Genomic DNA, 24,814 nt, shown 5'->3' with positions numbered 1-24,814 from the left:
AGACACACACACACAGACACACACACACACACACACAGAGAGAGACACACACACACAGAGAGAGAGACACACACACACAGACACACACACACACACACACAGAGAGAGACACACACACACAGAGAGAGAGACACACACACACAGACACACACACACACACACACAGAGAGAGACACACACACACAGAGAGAGAGACACACACACACAGACACACACACACACACACACACGCTCGCACACACACACACACACACTCACACACACACACTCATACTCACACACACACACACACAGGAACATTTTCTTCCCTCAGGCAGTCCATCTTAGGAACACTTCACAATAATTGTGGAACACACAACACTATTTATACACTTATTCATCTAACACACATACTTGGTTTACATTTCGAATTTGCATATAATATACCTGTACATACAATTGTCAACTTGTATATTGTTATTCCCTATTTACTTGTTCTGTTTTTATTCTTTTATTATCTGTGTTTTGTCTTGTCACTGTCACTCAGTTACACTGTGGAAGCTTCTGTCACGAACACAAATTCCTCGTATGTGTGAACATACCTGGCAATAAAGCTCATTCTGATTCTGATTCTCAAACAAAACATATATGTGACCCTGGACCAAAAAACCTCATAATGGTCAATTATGTATGTATCTGGAAGCTGAATAAATGAGCTTTCCATTGATGTATGGTTTGTTAGGATAGCACAATATTTGAAAATCTGGAATCTGAGGGTGCAAAAAAATCTAAATATTGAGAAAATCATCTTTAAAGTTGTTCAAATGAAGTTCTTAGCAATGCATATTACTAATCAAACATTAAGTTTTGATATATTTACGGTAGGAGATTTACAAAATATCTTCATGGAACATGATCTTTACTTAATATCCTAATGATTTTTGGCATAAAAGAGAAATGTATAATTGTGACCCATACAATGTATTGTTGGCTATTGCTACAAATATCCCCCAGCGACTCAACACTGCTTCTGTGCTGCAGGCTCACATATAAGATATATCTTTTAATGTGGTAAAATATATATATTTTAATAATAAGTGATGGGGCGTGGCTTGTGGGCGTGGTCAGGTTTTCCTTCTTTTGTCTCTAGCTGATCACATGCTTGATAAATGAACTATAGTGTCCTGCTCCCACTAGTAAAAAAATATCAAATTATATCTGGCGTCTGAATGATTTTTGGTTTGACTGTATATCAGTGTTTAACGTGGAGTTTTTGAGGAGTTGAATGCAGAATATTAAGGAGAGTTATGTTAAGAATGTTAAGGAGTTTGTAACCCGTGTTCAGGTTTCTGCTGAAGGATGGGCAGCTGTGGCTTTGCGCTCCGCAGGCCAAGCAGATCTGGAAGTGTCTGGCGGAGAACGCCGTGTTTCTGTGCGACCGCGAGGCCTGCTTTAAGTGGTACTCCAAGCTCATGGGTGACGAGCCGGATCTGGACCCCGACATCAACAAGGACTTTTTTGAGAGCAACGTGCTGCAGCTGGACCCCACGCTGCTCACGGAGAACGGCATGAAGTGCTTCGAGCGCTTCTTCAAAGCTGTGAACTGCAGAGAGGGCAAGCTGGTGGCCAAACGCAGGGCGTACATGATGGACGACCTGGAGCTGATCGGGCTCGACTACCTCTGGAGGGTATCACCTGACGATCATGCACTCGTATCACTGTTATCACTGGTGTATAGGGCTGGGGATCGCTTGAATTTGATCAGTTCCAGTTCTGATTCCTCTTATCGATTCCCAGTTTTGATTCCAATGTGGTTAAAAAAAAATGAAGTCAAACATTTAGATATCAAACCTATTTATTCTGTGTCTCTTTTCGCAAAACATTTAATTGCTGCTGAATACCATGAACAAAAATCAGCCGGCTGCATTAAAACTGGACTCGATTAAGGAATCAGTGCTTTTGAATGAATCTCTTGAATGAATGATTCAGTGATTCACTCAAGATTCACTTGTTTCATTACAAGATAAATCAGTGTTTTTGAATGAATGATTCAAAGACAAATACATTTTTAACAGCCCCTTTTCGCCAGCTGTAAATAAAGATGCACACACAGGAATTGATAGGTGTTTACAAGAAGCCTTTTTTTTTTTTTTGCATTCACAGCTCACTTGGCGTACCTAAAAGCCACATAATTATTCTTTAATGTTTTATAACCTCCAAGAAACGGCATGTTTCAGAAGCGGCTTCAGTCTCCTTCAGTTAAAGATAATAGTTAGTGCGGTGGCTGCGATATACATAAACCTACCAACATCGGACTTATCGCAAGAGGAAAAAATTAAGTTTTAGTTGCATAACATCGGTTAATGGAAACACTGTCATTTCGTAATAGTTTTTAATTGACATTTTGTGCATATCTGTAATGGAAACGCACCTAGCATTCAGCTGCAGTGTGAACGCTGCTCATCCAGATCATGTTATTCAGATTTTACTGTGATTTCATCTGGGTTCTTCTCCACAGCTCGTGATTCAAGGCAGTGATGACATCGCCACTCGAGCCATAGACCTGCTGAAGGAAATATACACCAACCTCGGACCAAAGCTACAGGTGAATCAGGTGAGCCGGTGTTCCTCGCCCGACCGTCAGCCGCTAACATGCCGTTAAATCACGTCTGATCCGGTGCTGTCGCCGTTTACAGGTCGAGATCCATGAGGACTTCATCCAGTCGTGCTTCGACCGGCTCAAGGCTTCGTACGACACGCTGTGTGTGCTGGACGGAGATAAGGACAGCATTAACTGCGCCAGACAGGAGGCCATACGCATGGTGCGCGTTCTGACGGTGCTCCGAGAGTACATCACCGAGTGTGACAGCGACTACCACGAGGAGAGGACCATCCTGCCCATGTCCAGGTGCCTGCTGCACTTACACCAGACCTTCTGTACTTCAGCACGCTAGCTGTGTTTACATACAAACATTCAAATATAACTCGTGCGCAAAACTGGAATATCGCATAAAACATTTGTGAGTAAAGCACCGTTTCCATGCAGCGAGTCAAAGAGAACAAAAGCATCACTTCCCGATAAACGGGCTCTAAATATCACACAGAACTTTTATAAAGAATATCTCTTTGGATTTGAGACTTTAGTCTTTTACAGATCTTCTTTATGCACCAAGAGCTTGTAACACTCCAAAGAGAAAGGAACACTTGAAATTGCATCATATGACCGCTTTAAGACAATTATACAGAAATACTTTGCTCAGGCCTTTCAGAACAACCAGAACAACATTTCAGATGCTGTGAACGAGATCGGCCCGCTGGTTAGTCGAGTTATCCCATCTCATAGCGCAAAGCTTCATGACTTTTTCGATGCGCATGGTGGAATTTATTCAGTAAATGTGTTTCCATCGTAGTTTATGCGCAATTATTATTATCAGTCAGCGGCAGCGCACGAAGTGAGCAGAGAAAATAGTACTCCTCTCAAAAAACTTACAAAGATAATTTTAGATGTTTAATTACTATTTGGAGCATTGAGATTGCTAGACGAGGGCTTAATCAAGTCATTTTTGTGAAAACCTGAAATTCAACCAAAATTGAAAAAACACTTCTTTTTTTCTTTTTTTTTGTCTGTAGCTCAAAATTAGCCTGTGTGCGTTCACACTCATTTTTCCAGCATGGCTCACATTTTAATTAAACAAGGTCAGAACATTTAAAAAAAAAAGAAAGAAACATGCTTAGATTCTTCACCGTATGATCTATACCATGCATTTAGAAAACAGATGAGGTGAATTTACATTTCATGCAGACTTGAACACATGCAGTAGGAAGCCAAACAGTGACAAAAGGGTCTGAACTGCTCTCTGGTGTTGTCTGTCTGCGCTCCAGGGCGTTCCGTGGGAAGCACATCACTCTGGTGGTGAGGTTTCCCAATCAGGGCCGTCAGGTGGAGGACTTGGACATCTGGTCCCACACCAACGACACCATCGGCTCGGTCCGCCGCTGCATCCTCTCTCGCATCAAAGCCAACAGCACACACACTAAAGTAGAGCTGTTCATCGGAGGAGAGATCGTGGACCCCGCTGAGGACCGCCGGCTGATTGGACAGCTCAACCTCAAAGATAAAACTGTGAGCTTTACAGATGTCTCAGTGTGTATGTTAGGGGTGTAACGCTACAAAAACCTGACGCTACCTCGGTTTTGACGTCACGGTCCGGTATGGTACAGCAGTGCCAGCAGTAACAGTAGTTTACTGCACAAATTGCTTTTTCTTTAAGTAAATTCAATTACAATTATAATTTTCTTCTCCTAAAAACTTCTCCTCTGAACCACAAGGGAGCCCTTTTACAGTACTATAAGATTACAATTAACAACCGAGCCCACACTTAAATTCAATTACTATTTATTTTTAACTATAATAATCGACACTCAAATTAAAAATGTGTACGCAAACATGTAAATTGCACATAGCTTCTAAATTATACAGTTTCTATTTGTTGTTTAAATATATTCATTTGCACAGTGGCTGTCGTAACTTGTTTCATAAAAGGTTTATTTGAATATACATTAAATGGTTAAGACATCACTAACAGGTAAAGTAAAATATAATAAGTGTATAGTCTAATATTTCTCAAAATGCTAATTTCTCGAGCAAATAACGAGCTGTTGGACACTGATGACTTGCCTGAGGGTTTTAATGACGCCTTTCCGCGGTTGAAACATTATTAAGTGATTAGATTACACGAGGCATGAGATGTTCATTCATGTTTATTTCACACTAAAACTAGAAACTAGTTGTAAAGAGGAGCCGAGTTAGAACTGAGGCTTCTATGTGTTCAGTACATGTGATACACGATACACACATTTTCAGTACGAATATGTGTACCATTACACCCGAGTATATACTGATATTTGACGTGAAGCGTCCAGAGATGAGCTGCTAAAACACTGACTCTTCCTGTAGCTCATCACAGCGAAGCTCACGCAGGTCAGCACCAACATGCCCTCCAGCCCCGACAGCTCGTCCGACTCGTCCACCGGCTCGCCCGGGAACCACACAAACCAGTACAGCGACGGGCCGAACCCCGAGGTGGAGAGCTGCCTGCCAGGAGTGGTGAGAACCATGTTTGTGCTTCACACGTCCCTGCGTTAAATAATTTTAACGCCGTTAAACTAGAAAAATTAATTGCCTGCATTAATGCGCTAATTTTGACAGCACTAATATAAACCTATAAATCTTCTAATTAGAGCTGCACGATTCTGGAAAAAAATGAAAATCACGATTTTTTTGTCTCAAATAGAGATCACGATTCTCCCACGATTCTATAATTAATTTGAATGAATTATTAAACATTTTAATATATTTACATTTAGTCATTTAGCAGACGCTTTTATCCAAAGCGACTTACAAATTACATAATATATGTATTTAAAATATATATTTAATACACCAATTTTTAATATAAATTTTATGAAAAAGTGATTTGAATGAAGGATTCAATGTCTCACTCATAAATACTTCACTTGTTTCAGTCCTGGATAAATCAGCGTTTTTGAACGAATCTCTTGAATGAATGATTCCATGACAAATACATTTTAAATGGTCACTTGTCGCCACCTAGTGGAGAGACGATGCAATCGACACAAACGTTATTTGAAGCACCAGTTACTTTCAAAAGAAGCCTTGCTCTATTTTGATCGCTACCTTAGACATCAGTGTTTATATCCAAACTATAACCTTTCATCCCAGTATTTCTGTGATAACATGAATGACTGTAAGACAGAAAAATACTGTTTGTGAAGCTGTTTCTTACCTAAACACGGTAACTTATGGGCCAGAGTTGTAATTTCTGGTCTGACGCACAGAATAGTCTGTCAGCACGTCTTGTTGAGGTGACTGTTTTTCTTCTCTCCTCAGATCATGTCGCTGCATCTGCGCTACATCTCCTTCTTGTGGCAGATCGCTGATCTGGGCTGCACCCTGAGCATGCCGTTACTGCGAGACGGAGCTCGAGTGCTCATGAAGCTCATGCCTCCAGGTCGCCGCAAACATCGTGATGACTTGCTCTGTAGCATGCGGTCTGGCTGTGAGGGTCACTGAAATGTGCTGCTTGTGTTCACAGATAACACTACAGTGGAGAACCTGCGAGCGATCTGTTTGGATCACGCTAAGCTGGGAGAGAACAGTCTGAGTCCCACTCTGGATTCACGCTTCTTTGGCCCGTCTGCTTCACAAGTGCTCTACCTCACCGAGGTATCTTCATGCTGCTGACACGTAACAGTCACACTAGCTATCGCTCGTTTCACATCAGTCGTCTTTGAGCGTGTGGGCCGCAGACTGCAAATCAGCGCGCTAGGTTTTGGAGCAAATCTGGTATTGCTGCACGATTCATCAAAATAAAACTGAAATTAGATTAAAGCTGTCATTAATTACTCGCCCTCATATCGTTCCAAACCCGTAAGACCTTCGTTCATCTTCAGAACACAAATTAAGATGTTTCTGATGAACTCCGAGAGCTCTCTGTCCCTTCATAAACAGCAAGGATCCTAACACGATCGAGGCTCAGAAACGTAGTAAGGACATCGTTAAAATAATCCATCTGTCATCAGTGGCTCAACTGTAATTTTACGAAACTATGAGAAAACTTTCTGTGTGCAAAGAAAACAAAAATAACGACTTTATTCAACAATTCATCTCCAGAATAAGTATATCTGTGAAATTATTATATATTATACTGATATACAATCATATTCATTTTATATAGTTTTTTTATATATATATATATATAATTTTTTTTTTAATGTTATGCTTTTGTTTAGTTGTAGTAATAATAATAATTGGTAGTAAGAGTAGTTGTATATTATCTGTTAAATAATTATTATATATTATACTGATATATAATCACAGATTTTTTTTAAAATCTCAATCACAGCTTTTATCAGGAATTTCCCAGTGAGATGTTGTCGTGCAGCACTGAGGTGTGGTTTGTGTGGTGTCAGGTGGTGTATGCGCTGCTGATGCCAGCCAGTGGAACGCTGGGAGACGACGCCAGTGGCTTCCAGTGCAACCTCCTGAAGAGCGGCGGTCTGCCTCTGGCGCTGGGCATGCTCACCAGGAACAACTTCCTTCCCAGTGCGGACATGGAGACGAGACGCGGCGCCTACCTGAACGCCCTGAAGATCAGCAAGCTCCTGCTGACCGGCGTGTGTTAGTATATTAAATATATTTATATATAAATGTAATTATATGAATATAAATAAATACATGCATGTGTGTGTGTATTTATAGATGCATAATAAATATACACAGCACACACACATATATATTATGTAAACAAAAACGTTTATTTTGGATGCGAAATCGTTTCATACCGTCATGTGACCACGATAGCATCGAGACAGTTTTGCTATCGCAATATCACGAGATTAATATTATGGTTACATCCCTAAATCTGAGACTTGGTTATATTTCTTCACGGTGATGTGACTGTGTTTGTGCTCCAGATAAATCAGGCGACCCATGAGCAGGCTCTGGTGCTGCAGAACGCTCTCCAGAGCATTCCCAATCCCGCCTCCGAGTGCATGCTGCGCAGCGTGTCCCTCCGGCTGGCCCAGCAGATCTCCGACGAGGTTCCTGATCTTTACTGCTTTACAGTCGCTGTGTGAGGCCTACTTCACGCTGATATTCCTAATTGTGTTGCTTTCCGTCATTGTGCAGAACTTCTTCCAGGCCTCAAAGTACATCCCGGATATCTGTGTGATCCGCGCCGTGCAGAAGATCGTCTGGGCTTCCGGTTGTGGGATGGTGCATCTGGTCTTCAGCTCGAACGAAGAGATCAGCCAGATCTACGAGAAGGCATGGTCATGGTTTCTGCAGGATTTTTAACCTCAAATTTAAGACCTGCATAAATTAAATTAATACCGTATGAGAGCGAGGTAGGGCAATGTCTATGGTAACAATGTCTATGTAAAAAGCATGGTTTACAGTTCAGATACAAGTTTTCACAAAAACAAAAAGTTTTATAAAATAATAAGCTTCACATTTCCTTAAACACATTACTGGTGTTCCTCTTGAGACAAAACAAAGGCACTGATGTATTTTAAGATCAGTCAAGTGCAAGTTGACACAGCTCAGATTAACATTTTAGTCTGGGACTAGGCTTAAGCCTTGTCTGTGAAAGCAGGGGTTTATGGCCTTACACTTGATGCAACTAAATGTAAGACTTTTTAAGGACCCGCGGAGGCCCTGGGTTCATCTGCGCTCACCACTGTTTTATCCCTCGTTTAAGCGTGCATCTGTCGTTCTGCAGACTAACGCAGGTAACGAGCCGGACGCTGAAGACGAGCAGGTGTGCTGTGAGGCGCTGGAGGTCATGACCTTGTGTTTCGCTCTGCTCCCTACGGCCCTCGACACGCTCAGCAAAGAGAAAGCCTGGCAGACCTTCATCATCGACCTGCTGCTGCACTGCCAGAGCAAGTACGTACTTACAGGAGCAGTGCGCTTCTGTTGAGATGCATTTACAGTAACTGTCCTTACAGTGGACGCCTAATAGACCAGTGAGCTGAAGGGGTTAAAGAAGCTGAGGCTGTTTATCATGACGTCTAATGCTATGCATGAGAAAAGTGATGAGTCTGCCTCTGTTTGTTTGTTTTCAGAGCGGTGCGTCAGATGGCACAGGAGCAGTTCTTCCTCATGGCCACCAGGTGCTGTATGGGACACAGACCCCTCCTGTTCTTCATCACCCTCCTCTTCACTGTTCTGGGAGTGAGTACAGCATCACAGCGCTCACGTTTGAGTGATCTAGACACCAGTCGAGTGATAACTCTTCGCTGCTCTTTCAGAGTACGGCGAAGGAAAGAGCGAAGCACGCTGGCGATTACTTCACGCTCTTGCGCCACTTACTCAACTACGCCTACAACAGCAACATAAACCTTCCCAACGCAGAGGTGCTGCTGAACAACGAGATCGACTGGCTCAAGAGGATCCGGGTGAGTCCACAGCGCTTCCACGCCATGCACGAGGAACAGGACGGAGCGATGGCTTTAATTCTCTTTCCTCTGGTTTTCATGGATGTTCAGGATGAGGTGAAGAGGAGCGGAGAGACGGGTGTGGAAGAGACCATTCTAGAGGGTCATCTGGGGGTCACCAAAGAGCTGCTGGCCTTTCAGACCCCGGAGAAAAAGTTCTACATTGGCTGTGAGAAAGGAGGCGCTAATCTGATTAAGGTGAACGGTCTATGCTTTGATTTATGTTTATACTAGGGCTGTCAGTTTAACGCGTTAACTTAACTAATTAGTTAAGAATAAAGCAATTAAAATTTTATGCAGTGCTGGCCCCGCCCCCAGACCTGTACGTCATTACATTTCTAACAGTTGACTGTTGATAAATGTGACTCTGCAGCACAAAAGCAGTGTTGAGTCGCTGGGGGATATTTGTAGCAATAGCCAACAATACATTGTATGGGACACAATTATACATTTCTCTTTTATGCCAAAAATCATTAGGATATTAAGTAAAGATCATGTTCCATGAAGATATTTTGTAAATCTCCTACCGTAAATATATCAAAACTTAATGTTTGATTAGTAATATGCATTGCTAAGAACTTAATTTGAACAACTTTAAAGATGATTTTCTCAATATTTAGATTTTTTTGCACCCTCAGATTCCAGATTTTCAAAAAAAGTTGTATCTCAGCCAAATATTGTCCGATCCTAACAAACCATACACCAATGGAAAGCTTATTTATTCAGTTTATCTCAGTTTAGAAAAATGTACCCTTAAGACTGGTTTTGTGGTCCAGGGTCACAAATGTAATGCAGGGCAACAACTCCATAAATGCAGTTATGACCTAAAATTCAAGCTATAGGGGCAAAAAATGCCCCTGAATGAGTTTTTGTCCCATGTTTATATCATACGATAAGCGATATCACACCAGCAGTGAGAGCAATATCAGACGAGTGCTGTTTTTGTCCTGAATATCACAAGTTTAAATGTGATTTTATTCAACAGTTCAGTAAATAAGAAGTTAATTTTGTGTTATATTTTAAACACAATATTGTCTGTTTTTGCTGAATTTCGCAGAGAAATTATTACCTTTAAAGCCAGAGCAGAATTGTTGTGTGTCTCCGAGCAACACAGCGGTGTTTAGTTTCTGAATGAATCTGTGTTTTGAACGAATCGTGTGAATCAATGATTCAAAGACCCATTCATAGAGAGAGCCATTTACTTTGTTCGAACAAATCGAATGAATGAATGACTCAAAACACATTTACCGCCACCTGCTGGCAGATTTAGTTTCCTATTTAGAGTATAATTTCATTTTTTTTTAAAAACCTTACAGGGATAGTTTTCATCACTTACCCTCATGTCATTTCAAACCGGTATGACTTTTTTGCACAACATAAGAAAAGGTATTTTGAAGACTGTTTGTAACAAAGCTGTTTTGGTTACCAGTGACTTTCATTGTATGAACATAAAATACTGAGATGTTTCCCTAGTTATCTTCTTTTATCTTCCAAAGTTTATGTTAGCCTAAACATTTATGTGTAATAAATTTTATGTTGAATCAAATAATATTTCTTTCTAAAGCTAGTATTTGTAATGTCTACTTGATCCTCTCTCATTTAACACAATAATGGCTTTAAACGATCTTTCGTGGGTAATTTCACAGCCAAATTTAATTAGCTATTAATTAATCGACACATGATGTAATTAATTAGATTGAAAATGTTAATCGACTGACAGCCCTAGTTTGTACAGATATGTTGTGAAAGCGAAGTGCACTTGATTTGTATCTGTCTGTGTCTCTCACAGGAGCTGACCGATGACTTCATCTTCCCGGCGTCTAACGTGTTTCTGCAGTTCGTGAAGAGCGGCGAGTTCCCGGCGGAGCAGGCTATACCGGTGTGCAGCAGTCCTGCGTCTATAAACGCCGGCTTCGAGCTGCTGGTGGCGCTCTCTGTCGGCTGCGTGCGGAACCTCAAGCAGATCGTCAACACGCTCACAGACATGTACTATCTAGGTACCGACTGCATTTCAGATAAACCAGCTGACGTGAAGGGCTTTGCCTGCGTATTAAACACAGACCTGTGGTTTGATCCTAATGGAACCAGATGGTTTTATATTGCTTGTTTATAGGCCTGTTTGCTTTTAGTGCATCAATGAGCCTCATTAACAAAGCATCTGAAAAACATCCTTTATGAATTGAATCGAATGCAACTTTTATAGAAGTGCATTCTGCTCCTGTTTCATGAACAAGAGGCGTTTTAAACTCCTGCATCTGGTCTCAGGTTGCGAGGCGCTTACAGAGTGGGAGTATCTGCCTCCGGTGGGGCCGCGGCCAACCAAAGGCTTCGTGGGTCTGAAGAACGCAGGAGCCACGTGCTACATGAACTCCGTGATCCAGCAGCTTTACATGATCCCGCCCATCCGCAACGCCATCCTGGCCATCGAAGGCACCGGCAGCGACATCGACGACGACGACACATCCGGAGACGAAAAGCAGGACAACGAGGTAAAGAACGCGCACACGTGTCGCTCAACCGTTCCGAAACCCCTTAGCTAGGGTTGGGAATCGAAAATCAATTCCAGAATCGGATGCTTGGTGTAAATTTTTAATTATAAAACGGAGAGTTCCGGTGCTTGATTCTGATTGGCTGAGCCGCGGTCGAAGCTGTTGTAAATGACGCTACAAAGTAACACACACCTTTGTTTACGTTTGTGTGTTGCTCGGCAACCACTTTGTAGCAACCACAACTGTTTCTGAGGAGCTACATTGTTTGGTGGAAGAATACTGTTTTTATTAATATCATTACACTTTATTTGCTCTGTTTTATTCTTTTAAACCTTCCTACATATATGGAATAACCTAACACCTAACAACTTAGCTGTTATAAATTCACTGTAAACCACGGCTTCTTGGGGTTTATTGCTTTATTTCAATTCCACCCATCAATTCCTGTTTTAGTTTGTGAAAAGGGGCTGTTAAAAATTTATTTGTCTTTGAATCAAAAAAGAGATTCATTCAAAAACACTGAATCATTCAGTAATGAATCAAGTAAATCTTGAGTGAGTCATTGAATCATTCATTCAAGAGATTCATTCAAAACACTGAATCATCCAGTAATGAATCAAGTAAATCTTGAGTGAGTCATTGAATCATTCATTTAAGAGATTCATTCAAAACACTGAATCATCCTGTAATGAATCAAGTAAATCTTGAGTGAGTCATTGAATCATTCATTCAAGAGATTCATTCAAAAACACTGAATCATCCTGTAATGAATCAAGTAAATCTCATTGAATCATTCATTCAGAAATTCCGAGATTTTGTTTAGTTGTCTAATATTTTTTCTTCAGAATTGTGAGAGAACTACAACCTCCATTAAAAAAAAAAAGTGTAAATTTCTCCAGAATCGTGCGGCTCTATTTTTGCACACAAACAGCTCTTAATCGAGTCCAGTTTTAATGCAGCCGGCTGATTTTTGTTCTTGGTATTCAGCAGCAATTAAATGTTTTTTTTCAAAAAGAGACAGAATAAATATGTTTGATATCTAAATGTTTGACTTTTTTTTTAACCACATTTGAATCGATAAGCAGAATAGTTATCGGAATTGGAATTGATCAAATTAAAACGATACCCAAACGTACCCTCAGCGCAGAGATGCAGTCGGTTCGGATGCGTCTGAATGTGCATCGTTGTGCTGCAGAGTAATGTGGACCCCAGGGATGATGTGTTCAGTTATCATCAGCAGTTTGATGACAAGCCCTCTCTCAATAAGGCCGAGGACCGTCAGGAGTACAACATCGGAGTGCTGCGGCGTCTGCAGGTCATCTTCGGTCACCTCGCCGCGTCCCGTCTGCAGTACTACGTGCCCAGAGGCTTCTGGAAGCAGTTCAGGTACAGTCAGCCGTGAATGCATGTGCTGTTCTTTTAAATAACATTGTGCATCACCCACAGCCAGTCAGCTTTTGTGTATAATTTGTGGGGAAGTTTAAATCTCTCCCTGTTTCCAAGCTCAATATCCAGAGACAACTGTAAGTGTTGTTTTGTGTAAGCGTCGTCGTGTCGAGTAACCGGCAAAATACCGGACGGAAGTGGTGCATTCCACGAACGAGACAAATAAAAGCATAATGCTATTGTGAATTCACAAACACTACGATTCAGTTAAATAAATGTATGAGATGCAGGTTTAATATGTGCTTTAATAATTTACATGCATGTAGCGGCTACGTTCACAGTAAACGCTGCTCCGCACAAACTCTAATCATTCACACGTGTGGAGCGTCTCTAACTCATCTCTGCATATAGCTGTGAGTTTGGGTTTATTATAATGTTTATCTGGGAACGCAATGTGTGCTATTTCAGATTTGTAAAGTAAATCATTTATAAACCTACGCAAACACAGGAGAATACATCAATATCTTTCTCAATATGCTAACTGTTCATCGCAATTTCAGAATAAAAGCTCAAACCCTCGCTCTGAGTTTACACGTTTTGAAGTCCACGTGTGTGAGAAATTACAGTGGCTGTAGCATTTCTGTCCTAAAGAAATGGCCAAATATTAAAGATTAAGAGGACATTTAAATTAAATGTCGTTTAGTCAATATTAAACAAGGATTAGATCGCGCAGTAAAGTGTAAAACAATGCGTAATGTACACTAGCTCTATCGTTTATAATACATTATGTATTTTAACAGTTTTGTTCAATAAAACCATATGATTACTTGCTTTTGATACTTTATTTGAACTAATTTTTATTGCTTTATTGCGATTAAACATGTATTTTAAGTAATTTTAAAGGATATTGTTGGCATAGGTGTATTTTTATTACCACAGAAAAATTTATTATAATTATCCGATAACTTGATTGCCAAATTTACTTGATTTAGCTGTGGCCGATGAGGGAATGTTGGGGAAACATGGATTTCGTTTGTCATTCTGTCTGGTGATGCTAGTGGCTCAGAAGTGACGCAGTGCACTTTTAATCCATGTGAAGTAAGACGACTGCGTGTGAAACGTTCCCGCAGGTTGTGGGGGGAGCCGGTGAATCTGAGAGAGCAGCACGACGCGCTGGAGTTCTTCAATTCCCTGGTGGACAGCCTGGATGAAGCGCTGAAAGCCCTCGGCCACCCCAGCATGCTCAGCAGGATCTTGGGCGGCTCGTTTGCAGACCAGAAGATCTGTCAGGGTTGTCCTCACAGGTGAGTGAAGGACTGCTCAGTCATTCTGAGGATGTTGAAGTGTATTTGAATCGAGGAATCGTCACTGGTTTCACGATTCAATTCGATTATCATGTCAACGATTCGATATCACAATGCATCGCATCCTCAATTTTCAATATTACGGCACATGGCTACATTTTCATATTCATTTTATATCAGATTTATTTTGTGTATTTCTATTAAATTATACAAGCAGTCTACTTTTTAAAATAATTACAAATTAATAATAAATCAGAACAATTGTTAAGAATTTAACCAACTAAATATAGCTTCAAAACATACAAGCCAATATAAAGTAATAAAGGGGGAAAAGACGATTACAAGTGATTAACAAAACGTACTTTCAGTATCTGAGAGTGTTCTAAGAATCCGAAGGTTTACAGACAGTCTAGGGGTGTGCGATGTATATTGTCTGCGATAATATTGTAAGTGTTGTTTTAACGATGTGCGATATGACATTATCGAGTATATCGCAAAAAACTAACAAAACGCAGTGCTACAGAGTGCACGCTTACATTACATGATGAAGTCTAGTAGGTTAGACTAGTTCAATAAACAAGATGATAATTAAGAGACTTGCGTTTTAGACACCATATTGCCTGTTTTTGCTCTATTTCGCCAACAAAAATAATTCCATACAAAGCCACAGCGCTGTTGTGTGTCTCTGAGCAACATGACAGTGATTCGTTCCTGAATGAATCACTCGTTTAAATGATTTGGTTCAATTGAATCGCAGTGACTCACTTATTAACAGTGACTTGCTGCCACCTGCTGGCGGTTTTAATTTCACATTTAAAGTATCTTTTCATTTTGTAAATAATTTCAAATATCAGTATTCAGCATTTTGTGTTTAAAATATCAAAATATTATTTATGTATTTGTAACTGCAGGTTAAAGCATTCATGTTCCTCTGAGCTGCATTAAACAGTGTGTAAACATCTAAATGCCTCTTCAGACGCAGCTTCTGTGTTTCCTCTGCATTGCAAAGATTAATTTAGTTGATACTGATTTCATTTGTATGGTAACAGCTCAAATGTCTTATTATTCTAATTGACTAATTAAATATGAGATATAATAAAATTAATAAAATGTATTCACTCAAAAGATGATGTACACATTTAGAAAAAAATGGCTTTATAAAGGTAGAAAAATGCCCATAAAAGGTAAAAATCAATTAAAACTTGTTGAAAAAGATCAATTTCTATCACCATCACACAGAATATGAAGAATATCAAAAACTTTAGGAGTCAGCTGTCCACGACAGTCCTTAAGATATCAGCACGATATCGTCTAATTATCGTTGTCAATAAAATCCCAGAAAATGTAGAGATATAATTTTTTGTCAATATCGCACACTACTAAAACAATCAATAGTTATGGGTTTTTCTTTTTCCCTCAGCATTATTGCTGATTGATTATTACTGCTGAGATCACAGACAGTGGCAGCTTTAATCGACTGCATTCACACTAATGCACAGATCTGCTTCCACATATCAGATGTTTTGTGCTGTTCTGAAAACATAACTCAGTGTTTACATCAAGTTCCTATCATACAAGTATTCAGAGACGCAAGTGTGTTTAACCCAGCTGCGATCGAGCTTCAGGACAAGCACACACAGCAATGCACACGCGTCTCTCAGCACAGATCCTGTGCAATGAAGCTGCCGCGATTCTCTCTAGCGCACACACGTGCCATATGCGTGAAAAACCAAGCTCAGATTTAACAAGCGAGTATGCGAATGACGTCAGAAGGCTATAATAGATAATGGTCTATTACTGCATCAATGCAGAATCGTCCGCATCGCGATGCATCGTAGACACGATTAATTTCAACACCCCTAATCCATATACGTGTGTTGTGTGTGTCTTCATAGGTATGAGTGTGAGGAGTCCTTCACAACACTGAATGTAGACATCAGGAACCACCAAAACCTCCTTGACTCTTTAGAACAGTACGTCAAGGGGGATCTCCTCGAAGGAGCCAATGCGTACCACTGTGAGAAGTGCAACAAAAAGGTGAGACGTGTTCCCTAAATCCGGTCTGATTGAAGTTGTGCAGACTGGTGAGCTTTGCTCTGGTTTGCCGTCAGGTGGACACGGTGAAGCGTCTCCTTATAAAGAAGCTCCCGCCGGTGTTAGCCATCCAGCTGAAGCGCTTCGATTACGACTGGGAGCGCGAGTGTGCGATTAAGTTCAACGATTACTTCGAGTTCCCTCGTGAGCTGGACATGGAGCCCTACACGGTGGCAGGCGTGGCGAAGCTGGAGGGTGACGAGGTTCCGCCGGAGAGCCAGGTCATCGCTGAGAACTCTGATCCGAACAGCAGCTCCCGCTATCGGCTCGTGGGTGTGCTGGTGCACTCGGGGCAGGCCAGCGGCGGACACTACTACTCTTATATCATGCAGCGGCACTGTAATGGCAGCGACGGACAGAAGGACCGCTGGTACAAGTTTGACGACGGCGACGTGACGGAGTGTAAGATGGACGATGACGAGGAGATGAAGAACCAGTGCTTCGGTGGAGAGTACATGGGCGAGGTGTTCGACCACATGATGAAGCGCATGTCGTACCGGCGGCAGAAGCGCTGGTGGAATGCCTACATTCTGTTCTACGAGCGCATGGACGCAGCAGGGGGCGACGGAGAGCTGCTGAAGTACATCTCCGAGCTGACGCTCACGCCCCGGACGAACCAGCCTAAAATGCCCTTGGCCATCGAGGCCAGCGTTCGCAAACAGAACGTGCAGTTCATGCACAGCCGCATGCAGTACAGCCTCGAGTACTTTCAGTTCGTTAAGAAACTGCTGACCTGCAACAGCGTCTACCTGAACCCTCCTCCAGGTGAGTGGTGTTTTCAAGATGCATTAAATCTGTCGCCGGACGGTCCAGCAATCCGTGAACGCCTTCTGCTGGTGTTTTGTGTTGAAGGATAAGTTTACTTCCAGAATAAAAATTTCCTGAGAATTTACTCACCCCCAAAGACGTTCATGTCTTTCTTTAGTCGCAAAGAAATTAAATTTTTTAATGAAAACATTCCAGGATTTTTTCTCCATATAGTGGACTTCAGTGGTGGCCAGTGAGTTGAACGTCTAAAATGCAGTTTCAATCAAAGAGCTCTACACGACCCCAGCCGAGGAATAAGGGTCTTATCTAGTGAAACCATCGGTCATTTTCTGGAAAAACAATTATATTTATACACTTTTTAACCACATAATACTTGGTCTAGCTCTGCGATGCGTGTCTTTATTAGCTGATGTTGGAAAAGTCACGCGTGACGTAGCACAGTGATGAACAACAATAAAACAACGATGTTGCATGATTTTAAAGTTGGAGGAGAAAATGAGATGGAGTTTTTAAACGAAGTACAAAGATGAAGAACTAACCGCGTGTGACCTTTCCAACATCAGCTCATAAAGACGCATCGCAGAGCTAGAGCAAGCCAAGCATTTGTGGTTAAAAAGTGTATACATACTTTTTTTTTTTTAAATGACCGATGGTTTCACTAGATAAGACCCTTATTCCTCGGCTGGGGTCGTGTAGAGCTCTTTGATTGAAATTGCATTTTAGACGTTTAACTCACTGGCCACCACTGAAGTCCACTATATGGAGAAAAATCCTGGAATGTTTTCCTCAAAAATATTAATTTCTTTGCGACTAAAGAAAGACAGACATGAACATGTAGGATGACATGGGGGTGAGTAAAGGATCAGGAAATGTTTATTCTGGAAGTGAACTTGTGCTCCTCTTCTCTGGTCTTTCTAGGTCAAGATCATCTTTTACCAGAAGCTGAAGAAATAGCGATGATTAGTATACAGCTTGCTGCTAGGTTTCTGTTCAGCACTGGATTCCACACAAAGAAAGTTGTTCGAGGGCCTGCTACTGACTGGTGAGTGTTTTAACTGCACTACTAGATGAATCTACTCGTTTTAGAAAAGTAGTAAAGTCATGAAATTAAGGGACATACTAAATGACTAAAGTGGCCAGCCTTTGTCCGATTCCAGCTCACATGGAATCACTTACTCCACCAACATTAAGCACTATTGAAGGAGAAACTATGTGGCCCAACAAAACTGATTTTGTTTATTTTAGTTAAATGTTTTTTATTAAATAAACTCAAGTCAGTGTGTCCAAGCGTTTGAACTGGTGATGGAGCCAGTAGTGCTGATTGACTCGTCTCCTCGTCACGGACTGGACTTGTTTTTCTTTCAGGTATGATGCCCTGTGCATCCTATTGCGTCACAGCAAGAACGTCCGCAGCTGGTTTGCACACAACGTCCTCTTTGCATTCCCCACGCGCTTCTCGGAGTACTTGCTGGAGTGTCCGAGTGCGGAGGTGCGCGGAGCTTTTGCCAAACTGATGGTGTTCATCGCACACTTTTCCCTGCAGGACGGACCCTGCCCTGCTCCGGTCACCTCGCCCGGCTCGTCCACACAGGTGAGGGGCGAATAACTGCTATATAACCTCCAGAGTGCATTTTGCCCGTGTCGAGTAACCGGCAAAATACCAGAAGTGGCGCATTCCACGGACGAGAATAGGCTGCATGATATATTAAACCCATTTAAAAATCATTATAAAGCATAATGTTATTGTGAATTCTCAAACGCTACGATTCAGTTAAATACATGCGATGCAGGTGTAATATATGTGCTTTAATTATTTACATGCGTGTAGGTTATGTATGTGCGCGTCAGTGCGATTCACAGTAAACGCTGCTCCGCACAAACTCTTATTATTCACACGTGTGGAGCGTCTCTAACTCATCTCTGCATATAGCTGTGAGTTTGGGTTTATGACGACGTTCATCTGGGAATGCAATGTGTGCTATTTCAGATTTGTAAAGTAAATCATTTATAAACCTACGCAAACACAGGAGAATACATCAATATCTTTCAGTTCATCGCGATTTCAAAACAAAAGCTCAAACCCTCGCTCTGAGTTTACACGTTTTGAAGTCCACATATTCAGGAAATTACAGTAGCTGTAGCATTTCTGTCCTAAAGAAATGGCCAAATACTAAAGATTAAGTGGAGATTTGAATTAAATGTTGTTTAGTCGATATTAACAAGGATTAGATCGCGCAGTAAAGTGTAAAAACAATCGTGCAGGCATTTGTTGTAATGCGTAACGTACAGTAGCTCTATTGTTTATAAAACAAATTTTGTATTTTAACAGTTTTGTTCAATAAAACCATATGATTACTTGCTTTTGATACTTTATTTGAGCTAATTATTATTGCCTCATTACTATTATATATGTATTTTAAGTAATTTTAAAGGCTATTGTTCGCATAGGTCTATTTTTATTACTACAAAAAAATAATTATTGTCAGTCAATAATCATTAGATTACTAGATTACCAAAATAATGGTTAGTGACAGTCCTACTGTGATTTGTGAGCAGGCATATGTTAATGTAAAAAATATTGTGTAATATAACTCGTGTTTCTTTGTTTGCTGGTTTTTATTGTATTTGTTATACTTGTATTTTTTTATTGTTTTTGCCATGAAAACAGCCTAAGATGCTGACATGGCATTAAACCGAAATATCCTACTACTACTATTTGTGAGCAGGCCTGTGACGGTGTGACCCTGAGTGACCATCTGTTGCATTCGGTGCTGAACTTACTGAGAAGAGAAGTGTCCGAGCACGGCCGGCACCTCCAGCAGTACTTCAACCTCTTCGTCATGTACGCCAATCTGGGTAAGTGCTCGTTCGCTCCGGCTCGCGTAAGTCTCGACAGGTTTATGTGGATGTAGAATGTCAGAAGCACAGCAAGAACGTCCGCAGCTGGTTTGCACACAACGTCCTCTTTGCATTCCCCACGCGCTTCTCGGAGTACTTGCTGGAGTGTCCGAGTGCGGAGGTGCGCGGAGCTTTTGCCAAACTGATGGTGTTCATCGCACACTTTTCCCTGCAGGACGGACCCTGCCCTGCTCCGGTCACCTCGCCCGGCTCGTCCACACAGGTGAGGGGCGAATAACTGCTATATAACCTCCAGAGTGCATTTTGCCCGTGTCGAGCAACCGGCAAAATACCGGAAGTGGCGCATTCCACAGACGAGAATAGGCTGCATGATATATTAAACCCATTTAAAAATCATTATAAAGCATAATGTTATTGTGAATTCTCAAACGCTACGATTCAGTTAAATACATGCGATGCAGGTGTAATATATGTGCTTTAATTATTTACATGCGTGTAGGTTATGTATGTGCGCGTCAGTGCGATTCACAGTAAACGCTGCTCCGCACAAACTCTTATTATTCACACGTGTGGAGCGTCTCTAACTCATCTCTGCATATAGCTGTGAGTTTGGGTTTATGACGACGTTCATCTGGGAATGCAATGTGTGCTATTTCAGATTTGTAAAGTAAATCATTTATAAACCTACGCAAACACAGGAGAATACATCAATATCTTTCAGTTCATCGCGATTTCAAAACAAAAGCTCAAACCCTCGCTCTGAGTTTACACGTTTTGAAGTCCACATATTCAGGAAATTACAGTGGCTGTAGCATTTCTGTCCTAAAGAAATGGCCAAATACTAAAGATTAAGTGGAGATTTGAATTAAATGTTGTTTAGTCGATATTAACAAGGATTAGATCGCGCAGTAAAGTGTAAAAACAATCGTGCAGGCATTTGTTGTAATGCGTAACGTACAGTAGCTCTATTGTTTATAAAACAAATTTTGTATTTTAACAGTTTTGTTCAATAAAACCATATGATTACTTGCTTTTGATACTTTATTTGAGCTAATTATTATTGCCTCATTACTATTATATATGTATTTTAAGTAATTTTAAAGGCTATTGTTCGCATAGGTCTATTTTTATTACTACAAAAAAATAATTATTGTCAGTCAATAATCATTAGATTACTAGATTACCAAAATAATGGTTAGTGACAGTCCTACTGTGATTTGTGAGCAGGCATATGTTAATGTAAAAAATATTGTGTAATATAACTCGTGTTTCTTTGTTTGCTGGTTTTTATTGTATTTGTTATACTTGTATTTTTTTATTGTTTTTGCCATGAAAACAGCCTAAGATGCTGACATGGCATTAAACCGAAATATCCTACTACTACTATTTGTGAGCAGGCCTGTGACGGTGTGACCCTGAGTGACCATCTGTTGCATTCGGTGCTGAACTTACTGAGAAGAGAAGTGTCCGAGCACGGCCGGCACCTCCAGCAGTACTTCAACCTCTTCGTCATGTACGCCAATCTGGGTAAGTGCTCGTTCGCTCCGGCTCGCGTAAGTCTCGACAGGTTTATGTGGATGTAGAATGTCAGAAGGATGCTGTCTGTCTGCTGCAGGTCTGACAGAAAAGACACAGCTGCTGAAGCTGAGCGTTCCAGTCACGTTCATGCTGGTGGCGCTGGACGAGGGTCCCGGGCCTCCCATCAAGTATCAGTACGCAGAGCTCGGCAAACTGTACGCGGTGGTGTCGCAGCTGGTGCGCTGCTGTGACGTGTCGCCACGCATGCAGTCCTCCATTAACGGTGAGTGTTAACTAGTCCCTCGGATAAAGATTTTTCTGATCGACTAATAGTCCTTCATTTGAAGCAATCGCACGTCTATATTAATAAACCATCAATAAATCATAATAATGAGCCTTTAATTGCCTGTAGCCTATCAGCGCTCAAGCGCACGCATAAGCTTGCAACGGTGCATGCAGAAATAATGATTATGAATGCTTCAAGGAAAAAACAGCAAGAAGACTGCCTTGACATCATCATAATTCATTGATAAACTAGTGTTTACTGTATTCTCGGCTGCACCGACTCGTCATCTCCACTGTGGATGTGCACGTTTCATACGGATCGCGTACTCTGAAAATAGTTGTTTCCATTTGAATTGCTTTATTTAAAAGTAGACATGTTGCTTGATGTAGAGATATTTTTTATGTCTGCAAGCACAGAGTGCTTTTGGCAGTTTTTTGACGCGCTCAAGTTCACAGAGACCGAGACGGCAGAAAGTGCACCCGATTTGCTTTCATTATTTTACAGAAGCACAACACTGTGTTGATATTGTGAGTGCACACCAATAAAAGTAGACCTTTCACAGATTCGAAAGATGGTATTATTGTGATCCGTATGAACAAAAATGATGGAGCATTTTAAGTTAAATGCAAGTAACCGCACCGGCGCCTCCGTCTGTCATGCAGTGAGCACGCTGCTGTTGAATAGCACACATTTTTCTAGGTTTAGGCTACTACTCACATGTTTTAGATCAGTGTTTCCCAACCTTTTTTTCTGCCGCGTTTTGATATGTAAAAAATCCCCAAAATGTGTAGAAAGGGGAAAAGTTTTTTCCCCCAATAATTAAACATTGCGTCATCAGAGTTGGTATTTTGGCTTTATATATGACCATGACATGACGGAGATCTGTGTCCGTCATTAGAACAGCCGCATCTGAGGCAGTAAATTAATCGCATTACGTTTTCATCAATTTGCAGGTTATAAAGTTTATTGTAGCTATATGGGCGCTCAGTTTCTCTGGTTGTTTAATACATTTGGCCAAAATCTCATGCTATAAATAGCGAACCGCTATGCACAGGGTATTTAAAACATACAAAAGTGTATTGGCTACAGTTAGACAGCAAATGCTTAGACTCTGCTCTTCAAACACACAAAAACATTAGCCTTTATAGACAGCGTTTCTTGAGTAAAGGAAGTGCTGTACTTATTATTCCCCATCATTTCTTTATTTACCCTTTCATTGTGAAGAAGTAGACACCCGTCTTCAAACTGTGCGTCGCGGCGCTTCAATCTGAATGAAGCGTGGTGGAGTTATGAGGTTTGACTGACAGTTTGAGGATCCAATGGCGTTACAAGGTTTAGTCACAAGCTCTTTTGAATGCTTTTCTGATTTAAAATAATAAAAATGAAATATAATAGAGATAAGGCCGTTTTTGATAATGTTCCACAGCACACTAGTGAGCCGCGCGTGGCACAGTGGTTGGGGAACACTGTTTTAGATGATAAGCCACATTTGAGGTTGATGAACAAAACCACACAGAACAGCTGTTAATAATCTGTCCGTCACCAACTACGTGCCTTCGCCACTTTCTGTGATTTTGTTTTTTTTCCTGTGACTAAGCGTCTAATCAAATTTTGATGGACTGAGCCTCTTCTCGTCGACTATTAGGGGGCAGCCCTACATCAAACGAAGGCTCTGAGGGTTTCACTCTCCTCTCTCAGGTAACCCACCTCTGGCCAATCCATACGGCGACCCCAGCCTCACGGCTCCCATCATGCCCCTGCAGCAGCTGGTGACCGAAATCCTGTTTGTGCGCACCAGCTACGTGAAGAAGATCATCGAGGACTGCAGCACTTCTGAGGAGACGGTGAAGCTGCTGCGCTTCTGCTGCTGGGAGAACCCACAGTTCTCCTCCACGGTCCTCAGCGAGCTGCTCTGGCAGGTTAGCGAGTCATGGGTCTTTACTAGAGCTCCACCGATGTATCGGTTTTGCCGATTAATCGGCACGATAGTTGATTGTTGGTAGCTGTCGGGTTGCGGCTGAGAAGGGTCTCCTGTCATTATACAGAGCGAGAGGTGTCAGAAATCACTGACACCTCCTGCTTCTTGTTTTGACACGTGACCGAGGATGCGGATTAAACGCAGCCGACAGAAAATCTGGCCACGCCATTCACATAGCTTTCCATTAAATTACATTATATTGGTCACAAATCGCTGTTAATGTACACAGTAACTTCACCCAGGCTGTAAAATTGCGTATTGTGCATTTTTCTGAGAAACATTTGTCTTTCCGTGGCTCTAATAAAGTCTCTGTGCTTCATATAGAGTACTATAGCTTAATTTATTACACGGCTCTGTGGAATACTTGATTCTGATTGGTCAGTCGCGACATTCCGAGGTATGTTATCCCTCGATAACAACCGGTGAAAGCTGATAACACAGGCTCATCCGGGGAACTGAAGTCGGCGGCCTACTCTTGCTAGGAACGTTTTTTTTCTTGGTGGAAGCTTTGCGTTTGTTTAGCTAATCAAATATTTATATAAAATATAACAGCTAATATAATTAAATATTTAGTTCAAATATTTCAACTAAAATCAATATTTCGCGTCTAATTATTTACTTATGTGGCAAGTAGCCGTGTAATAAGCGGGATAATGTACATCCAGCCGGTTGTTATCTCAGAATAAACCCCTTCAGGTTGATACAAGACTGTTACACCCTGTCAGGGTTTATTCTGAGATAACAACCGGCTGGATGTACATTATCCCTTACATAGATCGCGCTTTCTCTCTCTGTTTGCTCTGGGGGTTTTTAAATGCAGAATTTCAAACTCGTCTGTGCCACTTTGTTAATTTTGAAGTAAACTTTTACAGTTTTGGTGATTAAATAAACTGTTTTGGACCGCCGCTCGAGTTAGTGAGAGTGTGTGTGTGAGAGAGAGAGAGAGAGTGTGTGTGAGAGAGTGTGTGTGTGAGAGAGAGAGAGAGTGTGTGTGTGTGTGAGAGAGAGAGAGAGTGTGTGTGTGTGTGTGTGAGAGAGAGAGAGAGAGTGTGTGTGTGTGTGAGAGAGAGAGAGAGAGTGTGTGTGTGTGTGAGAGAGAGAGAGAGTGTGTGTGTGTGAGAGAGAGTGTGTG

General features: G+C 41.3%; 1 protein-coding gene across 1 annotated transcript in view; it reads left to right on the top strand.

The window, feature by feature from the left end:
• LOC107564832 (probable ubiquitin carboxyl-terminal hydrolase FAF-X) overlaps positions 1-24,814 on the top strand; it is a 51,426-nt gene that overhangs the window by 17,189 nt on the left and 9,423 nt on the right. Inside the window, exons 16-40 of the mRNA XM_016250005.1 lie at positions 1,325-1,667; positions 2,498-2,593; positions 2,676-2,887; positions 3,862-4,102; positions 4,937-5,086; positions 5,891-6,011; positions 6,096-6,226; positions 6,973-7,180; positions 7,430-7,602; positions 7,691-7,828; positions 8,283-8,449; positions 8,629-8,737; positions 8,815-8,961; positions 9,052-9,198; positions 10,790-10,997; positions 11,266-11,489; positions 12,685-12,875; positions 14,006-14,179; positions 16,075-16,216; positions 16,291-17,038; positions 17,960-18,083; positions 18,407-18,632; positions 19,768-19,897; positions 21,516-21,701; positions 23,403-23,623. Coding sequence (XP_016105491.1) covers positions 1,325-1,667; positions 2,498-2,593; positions 2,676-2,887; positions 3,862-4,102; positions 4,937-5,086; positions 5,891-6,011; positions 6,096-6,226; positions 6,973-7,180; positions 7,430-7,602; positions 7,691-7,828; positions 8,283-8,449; positions 8,629-8,737; positions 8,815-8,961; positions 9,052-9,198; positions 10,790-10,997; positions 11,266-11,489; positions 12,685-12,875; positions 14,006-14,179; positions 16,075-16,216; positions 16,291-17,038; positions 17,960-18,083; positions 18,407-18,632; positions 19,768-19,897; positions 21,516-21,701; positions 23,403-23,623 — 4,957 coding nt within the window. The remainder of the gene's footprint in view (positions 1-1,324; positions 1,668-2,497; positions 2,594-2,675; positions 2,888-3,861; positions 4,103-4,936; positions 5,087-5,890; positions 6,012-6,095; positions 6,227-6,972; positions 7,181-7,429; positions 7,603-7,690; positions 7,829-8,282; positions 8,450-8,628; positions 8,738-8,814; positions 8,962-9,051; positions 9,199-10,789; positions 10,998-11,265; positions 11,490-12,684; positions 12,876-14,005; positions 14,180-16,074; positions 16,217-16,290; positions 17,039-17,959; positions 18,084-18,406; positions 18,633-19,767; positions 19,898-21,515; positions 21,702-23,402; positions 23,624-24,814) is intronic.

This window comes from Sinocyclocheilus grahami, unplaced genomic scaffold, assembly GCF_001515645.1.
Source record: "Sinocyclocheilus grahami isolate Dianchi unplaced genomic scaffold, SAMN03320097.WGS_v1.1 scaffold965.1, whole genome shotgun sequence".
Taxonomy (NCBI): domain Eukaryota; kingdom Metazoa; phylum Chordata; class Actinopteri; order Cypriniformes; family Cyprinidae; genus Sinocyclocheilus; species Sinocyclocheilus grahami.
This window is presented reverse-complemented; position numbering and strand designations above follow the sequence as displayed.